Consider the following 15,242-nt stretch of genomic DNA (forward strand, 5'->3'; position numbering starts at 1 on the left):
TTGTTTTGTGGAATTTACTCGGCGTTTAAATGTTCTTTTGATAAATTTGTGGGGGAGAAAAGTGTTCTCCCTGTCCTACTCCTCTGCCGTCTTAGCTCCTCCCCCCTGCAACACTACATTTTTAGATTGTCACTTTAAAAGAAGTTCTTAGAAGATTTCTGTCGATTGGCCCATATGGAAGTCATTAAACCTATTTCCCTTCCTAGTATTCATAAAGTGATTATTAATGATCAGAATAAACTCTAGAGTAAATAATATATTCACTCTTAAAATAGCTTTATTGTGATATAACTTACAACTCATCCTTGAGTGTACAATTCAAGTGTTTTTTAGAATCATTGCTGAGTTGTGCAGCCATCACTCACAATCAATTTTTGAACATTCTCATTGACCCCAAAGAAACTCTGTACACATGAACAGTCTAAAGTAGATAACTTGTTGCTAACAATCAGCTTGAAATTATTAAGATTCAATGCTTGATTTGAAAGAGTAAGTTGAGTATTAGTACCTCAGTAAGCTTAAATTATTGATACCAAGCACTGCTACTTGATGTTAGATTTTACTTAAATGTAATAGTTTCAGTTCATTCCTTCTCTTACCATTAAGTTTCCTTGACTAACTACAGTGCAGAGAAAAATGTTAAGTCCATTCTAGGAATATTTAAAGGATAGTTTTTTAGGTGTCCTACTAACATTTTTTTTTTATAATTTTACCTTTTTCTAAACTCGTGTAACCAATTGAAGTTTCAGATTTGAACTTCTAAATGCAATGCCATTAGACATATTTGCTACTGTATGTTTAGAGCCATGTTTATGGTATGAAATATTTATTACCTTAGAGCTACGAGACTACTCTGCAAGACTGTAATCCCAGTTCAGTGATATGCTTAGACTCACCATTGAAACATAGGATTTGTCTCCTGAGCATATTTTGTTGAAATTAAATGGAAAAGTTTTCCTTCCTTTCTTGATAGGTCCTTGTTGATATATAATGCTCTGTCAGCAGCGTCTGGAACTCTCATTGAAGATGACAGCTTAGGAAAACTGGATTTTCCCAGAGAGACGTATCCAACTAGAATATAGTTTTAATTTTGCCAACTTGAAATAGATTATACCAGATTGTTTTAATTGTATGCAAGACATCTGGGAGAATTTTGCTGCAGTCTAGAGAATCATATGCCATTGTGAGATGGTTTCCTTATTACAGGCAACATGATGAAATAAGCCTAGAAGGCATTGATAGAGACTCTACCTTTTAAAACTGGTGCTCTCACATGTGAGTTAAAGGTATTTCAGGATTTGGAGAAAACATTCCCATTTGGCTTACCTCCCTAATATTCTGCGATAGTTAGACCTCTGTTTCTATCTTGCATGAGATTTATGATAGTCTTACATGTGCAGACTAGATGGTACTGTTGGGTAGAACATTTTATGGTAAATATAAAGCTGACAAATATAATTTTATTCACACTCAGGCCCATGACTCTATTCATTTACCTTTCTGATATTAATAGACAGAAATGTGACCAGCCAGTATACAGAAAAGAAACTTAGGTCAAGCTGACCTTTGGGTCTGTCATCCTAGTGAAGGATTATTAGCCAAATGTCAGAAACCACAGAAAATTTGTTTATAACTTAAAATGGATGAGCAGACACATTCTGCTGAGCCTCCCCCTCTCAAAAGTCTTGCTATGTGGGTCGTCTTTCTTTTCTTGGCCCTCTCTGACTTGTTCTTAGAATTTCTGGCAAGCAATCTAGTCCTCTTTACCTGTCATAATTTAAATATTTATAAATTTTACCATAGTAATACTAAATAGGATATACATTTTTATATGGAATAAGTCATATCAGCTAATAAAATTTTATTATATTATTTTTTAAATTCAAGAATATAAGTGATTTTTCTACTTAATGGTATCTCATGTAAAATTTTCTTAGAATTCACTTGACACTAAGCAAATTATTGTAAAATAATTCATGTCCAGTTTAATTGTTCAACAAATTTTTGAAATATGTAAATGGATTATTTTATACTATTGAATAATATTTGAATGTAATTTTTTTGAAGTCAATCATTTTTGGCCTATGAACTCCCAAGTGTTTCATATGTCTTCTGCATTGCTAACTGCTTGGAAAAATACTGGATTCTTCTTGGACAAAGATCATATTCTGTAGATGAAAAATATAAAACTGACATAAGCAATTAATATCACATATACTTTCTTAAACTTGTTATACAGACGCTAAGTTGTGTCCAGCTCTTTGAACCCTCATGGACAGCAGTATGTCAGGCTCCTCTGTCCTCCACTATCTCCCAGAGTTTACTCAGATTCATGTCCATTGAGACAGTGATGCCATCCAGCCATTTCATCCTCTGTTGCCCCCTTCTCATCCTGTCCTCAGTCTTTCCAAGCATCAAGGTCTTTTCCAGTCAGGCAGCTCTTCTTATCAGGTGGTCAAAGTACTGGGGCTTCAGCATTCATTACTCCTTCCAATGGATATTCAGAATTGATTCCTTTAGAGTTGACTGGCTTGATCTTCCTGCTGTCCAAGGGACTTTCAAGGGTCTTCTCCAGCACTACAATTCAAAATCATCAATTCTTCAGCCCCTGCCTTCTTTGTGTTCCAGCTCTCACATCCGTACATGACTACTGGAAAAACCATAGCATTAACTATGCAGACCTTTATCTGTAAAGTGATGTCTCTGCTTTTTTAACATGCTGGCTAGGTTTGTCATGGGCTTCCCTGGTAGCTCAACTGGTAAAGAATCTGCCTGCAGTGAAGAAAACCCCGGTTTGATTCCTGGGTTGAGAAGTTGTCCTGGAGAAGTCATAGGCTATCCACTCCAGTATTCATGGGCTTCCCTGGTGGCTCAGACAGTAAAGAATCCACCTGCAACGTGGGAGACCTGGATTCAATCCCTGGGTTGGGAAGATTCCCTGGAGGAGGGAAAGACTACCCACTCCAATATTCTTGCCTGGAGAATGCCCATGGCAGAGGAGCCTGGCAGGCTATAGTCCATAGGTTCGCAAAGAGTTGAACACAACTGAGAGATTAAGCACAGCACACATTTGTCATAGGTGTCCTTCCAAGGAGTAAGAACCTTTTAATTTCATGACAGCAGTCTCAGTCAGCATTGATTTTGGAGCCCTAGAAAATAAAATCTGTTACTGCTTCCACTGTATCCCCTTCTATTTGCTGTAAAGTGATGGGATCGGACGTCATGACCTTCACTTTTTTAAAGTTGAGCTTTAAGCCAGCTTTTCCACTCTTCTCTTTCACCCCCATCAAGAGGCTCTTCAGTCTGTCTTTAGTTTCTGCCATTAGAGTGATATTATCTGCATATTTCTGAGGTTGTTTATATTTTTCCTGGCAATCTTGATTACAGCTTGTGATTCATCCTCCCTAGCATTTTGCATGATGTACTGTGCATAGAAATTAAATAAGCAGAGTGGCAATATACAGCCTTGACATACTCCTTTCCCAATTTAGAACCAGTCAGTTGTTCCATTTCCAGTTCTAACTGTTGCTTCTTGACATGCATACAGGTTTCTCAGGAGGCAGGTAAGGTGGTCTGGTATTCCCATCTCTTTAAGAATTTTCCACAGTTTTTGTTGTGATCCACACAGCCAAAGGCTTTAGCATAGTCAAGCAGTAATAAATGTTTTGTTTTGTTTTTCTGGAACTCCCTTGTTTTCTCCATGACCCAACAAATAGTGCCAATGTGATCTCTGCTTCCTCTGCCTCTTCAAAACCTAGATTATAGATCTGGAAGTTCTTTATTTTTGTGCTGCTGAAGCCTAGCTTGAAACTTTTTGAGATTTACCTTACTGGCATGCAAAATGAGTGCAGTTGTATGGTAGTTTGAAAATTCTTGAGCATTGCCCTTCTTTGGGATTGGAATGAAAACTGACCTTTTCATTCTGGTCACTGCTGAGTTTTCCAAATTTGTTGACATATTGAATGCAGCACTTTAACAGCATTGTAGTTTAGAATTTTAAATATCTCAGCTGGAATTTTATCACCTTCACTAGCTCTGCTGTCAGTAATGCTTCTTAAGGCCCACTTGACTTCATACTCCAGGATGTCTGGCTCTTGGTGAGTGACCACACCATCATGGTTATCTGGGCCATTGAGACCGTTTTTGCATAATTCTCCTGTGTGTTTTTGTCACTCTTCTGCTTCTGTTAGGTCTTTGCCATTTCTGTTCTTTAGCATGCCCCTCCTTGCATGACATGTTCCCTTAATATGTCCAGTTTTATTGAAGTTATGTCTAGTCTAGACTAGTCTAGTCTATTCTATTGTTTTCCTCTATTTCTTTGCAGTGTTTATTTAAGAAGGGCTTCTTATCTCCTTGCTATTCTCTGGAACTGCATTCAGTTGGGTATATCTTTTCTTTTATCCCTTGCTTTTCAGTTCTCTTCTTTCCTCAGCTATTTGTAAAGCCTCCTCAGACAACCATGTTGCCTTCTTGCATTTATTTTACTTTGTAATAAATAGTTTTGGTCACTGACTCCTGTCCAGTGTTACAAACCTCTGTTTATAATTCTTCAGGTACTGTCTACAGATCTAGTTCCTTGAATGTATTTGTTACCTCCACTGTATAATCATAAGGGATTTGACTTATGTCAAACCTGAATGGCCTAGTGGTTTTCCCTAATTTCTTCAATTTAATCCTGAACGTATAGCACCTAAAAACATCACTTCCTCAAACATGTATATGAACATAAATTTAAGTTAACAGAGCAAGTTTAAGTAAACAGAAGTGAATGTACTTTTCGTATATCTTCCAACTACAGGTTCTGAAACATCTAAAATCTAATCATGAGATGAGTCAAGAATCTCTGCCTTCCATAAGCCTCAGCTCTTACACAGGCTGCTAGAACACAGTACCATAGACTGGGTGGCTGACACAGTAAGCATGTATTTCTCCCAGTTCTGGAGGTTGGAAATCTGAGATCAGGGTGCCCAGCAAGGTTGGGTTCAGTAATGGGCCCTCTTCCAGGTTGCAGACTGCCAACTTCTAGTCGTACCCTCTCATGGCAGGAGGAGAACAAGCTATTCATAAGTCTATGGTCCCTTATTATAAGGATATTAACCCAATTCATTAATCCATTCATTAAGACCTAATCACCTTCCCAAGGCCCCAGGTCCCAGTTCCATCACACTGGGGGTTCAACTTCAGTATATGTATCTGGGGGATAGAAGCATTTGATCTATAACATATCTGTGGAACTGTTACATGTTTACTAAATCTGCTGCATGCTCACTGATGCATTGCATCTATGGTTCCAAAAGTGAGACCGCAAAGAAACATTTATTTCTAGAAGACAGGTCCTAAATTCCGGTCTAATTATATTTGCTTGGAAGGAGGGACAAGAGAAGAAAGCCCACATCAGTTGATCAAATTGTCTCAAGAGAAATCTTTGGAGAGACCGAGTTCCCTGTATTGCATTTTTTCACCCAGTCTCATCAACTGGAGAGGACAGTTCTCTTCTGTTGTTGAAGGCTAGGTTAAAAACAGAAAAATGACTAGAGATCCTTCCCTCATTCTTCAGAAAGGGTAGATATGTACATTTAAAAACTAATAGGAACATTAGAAGAAAGAGCAAATGGTTTCCCCCAAAGGAATGTATAAATAAAAGACTGACACATGAATTGTCTCCTTATTCTGTAGTCATTAACTAATACTTTCGTCTTGAGTTAGTGTCTTGGATTGAAATTATAAAAAAATAATATTTTTGCAGTTATATTTTATTATATAATATAGCATACATATGTCAGGTTATATAAAGTACTCTCTTGAACACTGCTATTTTAGTAATGAGCTTTGTTGTTTTATTAAATCTGCCTTTGCAGTGAACATCGTTTACTTAGTAGAGGAGAGAATCCTTTATTTCACTAGAAAGAAAAAAATTTAAATCAGTTTTACCAAGTTTTAATATTAAATGTGTATGGGTAGAGAAGAATGAGGAGAAAGGTTGTATCTTAATTCAGAAATGGAAAGGAGACAAAAATAACCATTTTCTCTTATAAAAGAGGTTGACTCTCTGACATTAATTTCACCACAGGATATCTGTAATCTTTGTTTTAGATAATAATTGGTACTAGTACTATTTATGAAGTGCTGTGCACTCAGATCCTTGAAGAACCTTTCAGCATTGTGGTTCGCCTCAGATGTCTAGCCTGGAGTGTTTCGCTTTTTTTTTTTTTTTTTTTTTGAGCGGGGAGGGATGCGGTTTGTGATTACCTCCTCCCACTAGGTATCTGATGAACTGAACTGGACAGCTTTGAATTCATGTAAACTCAGGAATATAGTTTTATGAGTAGTATTAAAAAATAACTTAAAATGTCAATATTCAAAATGTTTCATACTTCATATACTTTGTCTTCACTGACTACAGGACCTGTGAATAAGGCTTAATGCAAATCAACAATATTATATTACAAAAAGAAATAACCCCATCTCAGAGCTGTAAAGCTTCTTTGTCTCTCTTTTTTTAAATGATTATAACCCTGTCTGCAAGTCACTGTGAATTTCCATGACAGTTGTGGCATTTCTCATCAGAGACTAAGTTCTTTTTTCAGTGGGTAAATAGGATCCAGATTAATAAGGAAACAATTTTTTTCAACATCTTAAAAAACTTTAAAAAATGACAGTGAGTACCATGCTACCGTGTAATCATTAGGTAAGTCATGAAGATTACCTAATTTCTTACAGTTCTAAAATACCTCTCCTGTGACATGTCCCTGTTGAGAGTTTTACCTGTATCCTAGAGATACTGAGTCTGCTCTCACTAAATGTTTTTTCCTTTCCTTTGGAAAATAAGATCAGTGTCTAAAAACCTCAGTAATAATGTAGAAACAAGAGGCACATGCCTCTTAAAGGTAGTCTTTATTATCAAAATACTAGTTTGTGTCTTCAGAGAAGGCAATGGCACCCCACTCCAGTACTCTTGCCTGGAAAATCCCATGGATGGAGGAGCCTGGTAGGCTGGAGTCCGTGGGGTCGCTAAGAGTTGGATGTGACTGAGTGACTTCCCTTTCACTTTTCACTTTCATGCATTGGAGAAGGAAATGGCAACCCACTCCAGTGTTCTTGCCTGGAGACTCCCAGGGACAGGGGTGCCTGGTGGGCTGCCATCTATGGAGTCGGACACGACTGAAGCGACTTAGCAGCAGCAGTTTGTGTCTTAGATGACTCATTTCTAAGACAAGAAATCAGGAATGTTGGGGCAAGGATGGGAATAAACAATAAAAATCATTGGTTAATGAAGAAAATATTTCTGCTTATATCCCTTGACGTAGTCTGGGTCAGGATGTATTTTGTGTTAAAACTACTTACAATCTCAGTTTTCTCCTTTGTTCAAGTTTCTGGCTACTCTGTAGAATCTTAAAAGCTAGATCGAATTTTAATACATTAAAAATCAAGTACAAACTGTATTATCTCTGTTTTGAGGTTTATCCTGATACCCTGGATGTGTGTCTAGCTCTCATTTGTCCTCACGATAATCAAAACTATCAAGGATAAAATATGTGCTTTTTCTTACCAGTTAGTTTCTGTGACTTGTCCAATGAATGAGAATTTGGACATGAATCACAAACATGAACTTCTTTTATTTAGTCTTCGTGAATAGTTTTTTTTTTAAATTGCCTCTTCCTGAATGTTGGCCTATTTATTATTAGTGCTCAGTAAGCATTAATTACTTCACTCCACTAGCCTTTGTTGGATTAATTTGTTAGATAATATAGTTTATTTCTTCTCACCAACTTTATTTTAAACATCTTTAAATAAACTGTATTTTGAAAACAAAATTAAAAATTTTTCTATTTTTAAAGTAGTAAATAAATTAATAGTGTCATTAAAACTCTTGACACTTTTCCTTTGCCAGGAACAAGTTAGGCAGGAAATGTGTTTTTGTTTGTTTGTTTTTGGTCCTTTTTGTATGCTCAAACTCTAACTCCTTTATTGGGTTAGCTCTGCGGTGCCATGTCGTTGCTCACTGGTCTTCTCAGGGAGAGGGGGGATAAATAAGAAACTAGTTGGAACATGGAGACTAATGATAACAGAATGGTGACCCCAAAAATGAAACAGTGTCTGGATTGTACAGGAAACCAGTCTATTTTGGGTAAAGCATCAGAGTCTGAGAGAGGAGAAGGAACTTTGGGGTGCTAAATGGATCTTGGCTTTGATACAGTAAAGGCTGAGAACTGGTCTGAAGTATCTGATCATCAAAGAAAACTAGTAGGAGATGAAGTAGGAAATGCAAGAAATGGCTCAATTTCAGGGAGAAAAGCTTTTATAGGAATGACAGGCATAAAGGACCTGACGATTGATAGGGTAAAGGCAGAGATTCTTGGGGAATCAGTACCCAAAGGGAATGGGTCATTCAGAGATCCTCATTCTGCTTTACCAAAGACAATGCCTGATCGCAAAGCTGTCATTCCATCTTTATTAACCACCCCCTTTCCCATGTTCAAAAATATAATAGTTATAATAACTTATATGCTAACTTTATATAATATCCAAGAAAAGTGTACAAGAAGGTTTCTGCCTAATAGGCTATGAAATTGTGTCTTCAGGGGAAATTTTTTAAAAAGATACCCTGAAGTAAGAGTAAGATTTTAGGTTGGATGAACATCTGAAGATAATTTTTAGATTTTGTAAATTCAAAGCATGGCATCTTTCAAAGTCAGCATAGGTTAACAATTGTGCATGTCCTTTAAGGCCCTGTTTTCCTTCATTTATTGTATGTATGATCGTAGGCAAATTGCATAACACCTCATTTCCTCAGTTTTTTTATATGCAGTAAACAGATGATAATATCTACACAAGTCAGTATAATAGTGGGGCTGTTAGTTTCCAAAGCAGTCCCCGCTCTGGTTCTAGGAAATCTGCTGTCCACAGATTGCCAGGTGTTCTTTGATATGCTGGATTGAAGTTTGTCTTCAGGAGAAATTTAATAACTGAGGCAGGCCATTGTTCAGTGATGGCTAAGACTTGTCTAAAGCACTCTTCAAATGTAACGTGTTACATACTTATATTTTTAGATTTTGATATTTTGTTTTTCATACTTAAGAATAGATCACATCTTAAGATATTAAAAATTTTTAAGACTAACCTTTTTCTGTCTCAGAACATCAGAATGCTTTCTAGAGGATTATATCTTTAATGATGTAATATAGAGCTTTTACTATATCCAATATGTTTTTATATTTATTTACCATTTTTTCCCCATCTGTTGCTGTTTTTTTTTTTTTTTTTTCATATGCCCTTTGTTTGTTTGGCCTAACCACTTGGTATGAATTATTTTTGATTCAGGAAATTCTCCCAAGTTTCCTTAACAGTATGAATCTATTTCAGGAGAATGCACATTATTTTCCTATCTCTAGGCGTAGAATTTGTTTTACCATTTTTTTTCATTCTATACTTATTATTGCAATCTGTCCAGAAAACTTAACTGCCTGATGAGTTTAATAACATTGCTTAGTCTCTTGAAGCTTAAAGGTAACAACATAAAATACATTCTTTTATGTGTTCAGTACTCTTGAGTCCTAGCCAAACCTCTCAAGATTTTGTGAATTTTTAAAGCACCCTGACTTCATATATTATTAGATATTAGATGTTCTCCAAGGTATTGTTATAAATCTTATCATTCTTCCAATCTCCTTTCCAGTAACATATATAAATTGAGATATATGTAGCAACTGGATATTACTAAACTAACACTATACTTCAGAGTTCTTAAATTACACTTGCTTAACCATGCATGATAAAAAATAATTTCTTAGCCCAGGGCACTGACTCATATTTTACAGCAGTTACTGGCAGAAACAGACGTTGGTAACATTGAAGAGAGCCTTCAATATTTAATATTCTTGCACATCAGCCTCCTTGTTCCTCCTTGAACACACAAAGTATGTTTTTTCCTTCTGGTTATTTGCCTTAAGCTACCTTATTAAGTTTTCTTATCCCAGTTTATGTGATGACTACCTGTTATACTTTAAGAATTTACTCAAAATTACTTTCTTAAATTCCCCTACTCTATCTTACTTAAAATTGCAACCTGGTCCCTCATTGTATGCCCTGTTAAAACTGCTCTTTTTTTCTTCAGCATTTATTACATTCTAATCTCACACACTAGTAAAGTAATGCTCAAAATTCTCCAAGCCAGGCTTCAGCAATACGTGAACCATGAACTTCCAGATGTTCAAGCTGGTTTTAGAAAATCAGAGGAACCAGAGATCAAATTGCCAACATCCACTGGATCATTGAAAAAGCAAGAGAGTTCCAGAAAAACAGCCTTTGACTGTGTGGATCACAATAAAGTGTGGAAAATTCTGAAAGAGATGGGAATACCAGACCACCTGACCCGCCTCTTGAGAAACCTATATGCAGGTCAGGAAGCAACAGTTAGAACTGGACATAGAACAACAGATTGGTTCCATATAGGAAAAGGAGTACATCAAGGCTGTATATTGTCACCCTGCTTATTTAACTTCTATACAGAGTACATCATGAGAAACGCTGGGCTGGAAGAAGCACAAGCTGGAATCAAGATTGCCAGGAGAAATATCAATAACCTCAGATACGCAGATGATAGCACCCTTATGCAGAAAGTGAAGAGGGACTAAAAAGCCTCTTGATGAAAGTGAAAGTGGAGAGTGAAAAAGTTGTCTTAAAGCTCAACATTCAGAAAATGAAGATCATGGCATCTGGTCCCATCACTTCATGGGAAATAGATGGGGAAACAGTGGAAACAGTGTCAGACTTTATTTTTTGGGGCTCCAGAATCATTGCAGATGGTGATTACAGCCATGAAATTAAAAGACGCTTACTCCTTGGAAGGAAAGTTATGACCAACCTAGATAGCATATTCAAAAGCAGAGACATTACTTTGCCAACAAAGGTCCGTCTAGTCAAGACTATGGATTTTCGTGTGGTCATGTATGGATGTGAGAGTTGGACTGTGAAGAAGGCTGAGTGCAGAAGAATTGATGCTTTTGAACTGTGGTACTGGAGAAGACTCTTGAGAGTCCCTTGGACTGCAAGGAGATCCAACCAGTCCATCCTAAAGGAGATCAGTCCTGGGTGTTCTTTGGAAGGAATGATGCTAAAGCTGAAACTCCAGTACTTTGGCCACCTCATGCTAAGAGTTGACTCATTGGAAAAGACTCTGATGCTAGCAAGGATTGTGAGCAGGAGGAGGAGGGGACGACAGAGGATGAGATGGCTGGATGGCATCACTGACTCGATGGACGTGAGTCTGAGTGAACTCTGGGAGTTGGTGATGGACAGGGAGGCCTGGCGTGCCTCATGGGGTCACAAAGAGTTGGACACGACTGAGTGACTGAACTGACTGAATATACATTATTTACCTATTTTTATGTTTGTGCTTAACATCTGCCCACACCAGCCAGTATGTAAAAGCTGGCTGTATGTAAATATTTGTTTCATTTACCAACGTATTTCTAGTTTCTATGTAAGGGGTTAGCAAACTTTTCTGTAAACAACCCGATGGTTATTTTAGGTTTTGTGGTCCATACAGTGTCTCAGCCAACCTGTGCCACTCTGTCCTGAAAGCAGCTAGAGACAGTATGTAAATGAAGGGGTGGCTGTGTTCAGATAAGATGGTATTTATCAGAAGAGACTGTAGGTGGGATTTGGCTATAGTTTTCTGATAATTTCTCGTACATTAAAAACTTCTCTTTTTTATTATTTTTATTTTATTTTATTTATTTTTTAATTTTTAGTTTTTATTTTTTAATTTTTAATATAAATTTATTTATTTTAATTGGAGGTTAATTACAGTTTTGTATTGGTTTTTCCATACATCAACATCTTCTTAATAAATTTGTAGAATATATGAAATAAATGTATTGAAATTATTAATAAGCATATTTAAAATGTGAACATAAATGATGTGACAAATCTGCCTCTTTCATCCTAAAACTGAGTCATTTCTTAATTAAAATAGTTCACTCTGGCCTTACTGCCTATCTTAAATAAGAGCTATTACATTAAGCAAGCCTGATATATTCTTAAATATCACAATAGCTTTAGAATTATAATGAAAAGTAAAAGGCTGCCAGAGGCAGGAAAACAGAAAAAAAACCTGAGTTCAAGATTAGTATAAGTATTTGATTGTCTTTTCATTTTGTTGTTTTGGAAATTATTTCTTCAGCATTTTAAGACACTGATTTCTATGGTGTGTAATGTTCTTTCTTTCTTCAACTATGGGAATAAGAGGCTTTCCTATCTCTTGAGTTAGAAGTCAACCCAAAGTGGTGGCAGTGGACTTCCTGCTGTTATTTCCTCACTCTGGAATGCATTTCTAAGCAGCAACACAAAATGTGACTCATTCACCCCCAGATGGAGAATTAGTTTACCATCTCATATATAAATGTCTCTTGAAATTAATTGGATCACTTTGTTTCCATTAAACTTTAGAAGACCCTTATTGACCAAAAGATTTAAAATAGTTATGTGCTCACCCTGAATAGAGGTGTGTGTGTTGGTGGGCAGCAACTCTGCAGAATGAGAGTGAAATTATTTCACTTTAAGGAGAGGAAAGAGTCAGTTAACACAATGGGGAGTGTGAAAAGTGAGTATGTCATCACAGAATCTGTTTGCTCTCTTTGGAATAGAATTACTTTTTGCAGAAATCTGTTTTAACATTGTTATTGGAACTTCCCTATCTGAGAAATTAATTTTGGCATATAGATTATATCAAGAAGCAGGTTGACATGGTCAGTAAGTTACCTTTATGAAAACATCCAGAATAATTGACCAAACTATGTATATTTTGCAACTGCTAAAAGCTATTATGTTTTAAGTTTCAGAATGCTAATGTGTAAAATACTAAGTAAATTTTTCAGAAATAATTTTTTGTGATAAGACTTGGGATGGAGATATTGATTATTTTCTATCATATCAACAAGAGATATTTATTAACTTAGATGTGAAAGAGAGTCTCTTACCCATGAATAATATAAGTTAAACAACTTGTGACAGAAATTCTTTTGACACAATTCTATTATGTATCCTTCTAAAAAATAATCAAGTATTCTGACCTAATATGATTAGTATGAGTTTTATTTGGTTTAATTTTCTCTAATAGGGTGTCTTTACTCCTTTTGAAACTTATTTTCATTTAAATTGTGCAACTTTATTGATTACCCATATTCTAACAGTTATAACAGTGGTTTTATTTATTCATTAATCATTAATCATTCACCCAAATGTATTGGATATATACTTTATGTCAGGACCTAAGACTCAAAAGAAGAATGAGATATGATTCTTATACTTAAGCCATAGTAGTCTTGTGGGAATTTTATATTCAGTAAATAGGCCATTTCAAATCAGTGTGAGGAATGCTTGGGCAGTGTGTATGGCTGTGTGAACATGCGATTGGTGGAATATCTAATACAGCCTGTGACAGTGTCCTTTTTATTCTGATAGAGAGACCTTGTTACCTAGCAACTCAGAAGTCTCCTTCTATCCCTCGCACTTCCTCTTCACGAATTCTTTTTTTCATTATCTCAAAATTATTTCCTATAACGCCTTTTCATTCCAGTGAGGCTTCTGTTTTAAATCCAAAATTTAATAACTTTCTTAATTCCATGTCTTATGTCTCTTTTCTTGTTGATTGATCTCCATCTTTTATATTAGCAACTTTCTGTATCCCCATCCTCTATAGAATAAGAAACATTTGCTTCACCAGGCTCAACCTTCACTGTCAGTATTTCCTTTAATTTTCTTAGTTTGACATTTTAAATATAAATGTAGAGGTCCTTTGAAAAACAAGGGAAAAAAGGGAAAAACATAGGAAGAATTCCATAAAAATATAAGAATTCTTATTGAAATCAAAAAGGCACTGTGGACATCCAATATTTTTGTGGATATTTTATGTAATTTTTTGTTATTGTTTACTGTTTTTAGTGTCTGCTCTGGATATGCAGCTTCTGTTTTGATTTTTTTAATTACTCAAAGATCTTTACTGACAAAAGGTCAATAAATCTATATATTTCAACAGTATATTCATTTTTCAGACTTAATATCATAATTATATAAGATGAACATTTAACCATTCTAAGAATGTTTATGTAGATCTTTTAAAAGGTAGATGGTTATTTATGCTTCCTCCATTTGTCAGTTTTTCTTGTATGGTCACATAAATTAATAACTGAACTGTATATTTGGTAAATATAAATACAGTGGATGTTTAACACACAAGTTTGGAATGTATGGGTGCTCTGATGTGTAGCATTTTTTCAGTATGTACTACAGGACTATAGAATCTGTGGTTGGTTGAATCCGCAGACATGGAGCGGTAGATGTGAAGGGCCAACTGTAAAGTTATATGCAAATTGTTACACGCGCAGGGGATCAGCACGCCTAACCTCTGTGTCGTTCGAGTCAACTCTACTATCTGATGTATAGAACTGTGGCTTAAAAAGTGAATGCATAGTAACAGAAAATATACATCAATCTCATAGCATTTAAGTCACTTATATAAAAAATATAGCTGGACTGTAAGGGTGGAAAATGACCCTATGATATAGATAACAGGCAGGGAATTATTTAAAATGTATAAAAGGGTGATATAAGCATAAGTAGATTTCCTTCCCCTCTCAGGATGCTCAGTGAATGAAATTCCTTTTATTCAAGCTTGGCTTGAATAAGTCTCAAAATGTTTCTAAAATTTATTCTCCTTTTCTAGTCACCACCATTTAGATAACCAAGATTATTTTAAATGACTTTAATTTGCTTACAACTCATTCTTGATACTCTGAATTAACTTCCAAAATTATATAAGAGGATATAATCATGGTCAACTAACAGATCATGGTATTTTATGGTTCATATACATGACCTTTCCTCAGTATGGTAAATACTTTTGGAAAACCTCTAGGAGGAGCAGACTTGAAGTCACAAAGGCAAAATTCAAAGGGATTCTATGAGCACATATTTTAACCCTCAGGACTCTGCCCCAATTGGAAACATAGAATCAAAATTCTATATTCTTACCAAGGATGAATGCTTTGACCTCTTTTTGCCAATCATTTTGTTAATTGTACTTATGGAACCTTGCTTGAGTTACACAGAAGTCTGTCCCGTTCTTTAAATGATCAGAATTTACCTTTTATCTGATTTAGGCCATAAGAGACTAGGCACTTGTACTAATTTTTTTTTTTTTTTGGCTTTATATGGAACTTATTCTCTGACTTGACATTTAC

The 15,242-nt window shown here is 35.7% G+C and overlaps 1 protein-coding gene across 35 annotated transcripts in view; it reads left to right on the top strand.

Moving 5' to 3' along the window:
- CCSER1 (coiled-coil serine rich protein 1) overlaps nt 1-15,242 on the top strand; it is a 1,487,998-nt gene that overhangs the window by 739,262 nt on the left and 733,494 nt on the right. Inside the window, exon 9 of one of the 35 annotated variants that reach the window (XM_086406543.1) lies at nt 974-10,040. The exons of the other annotated variants lie outside the window; for them this stretch is intronic. Within the exon in view, the coding sequence (XP_086262669.1) occupies nt 974-991 (18 nt within the window). The 3' untranslated portion in view covers nt 992-10,040. Of the gene's footprint in view, nt 1-973; nt 10,041-15,242 lie in introns of those variants that run through there. 35 annotated transcript variants of the gene reach the window in all.

The sequence above is a fragment of the Bos grunniens genome, chromosome 6, assembly GCF_055505025.1.
Source record: "Bos grunniens cultivar Pamir isolate PY7600 chromosome 6, Bosgru_T2T1.0, whole genome shotgun sequence".
Lineage (NCBI taxonomy): Eukaryota > Metazoa > Chordata > Mammalia > Artiodactyla > Bovidae > Bos > Bos grunniens.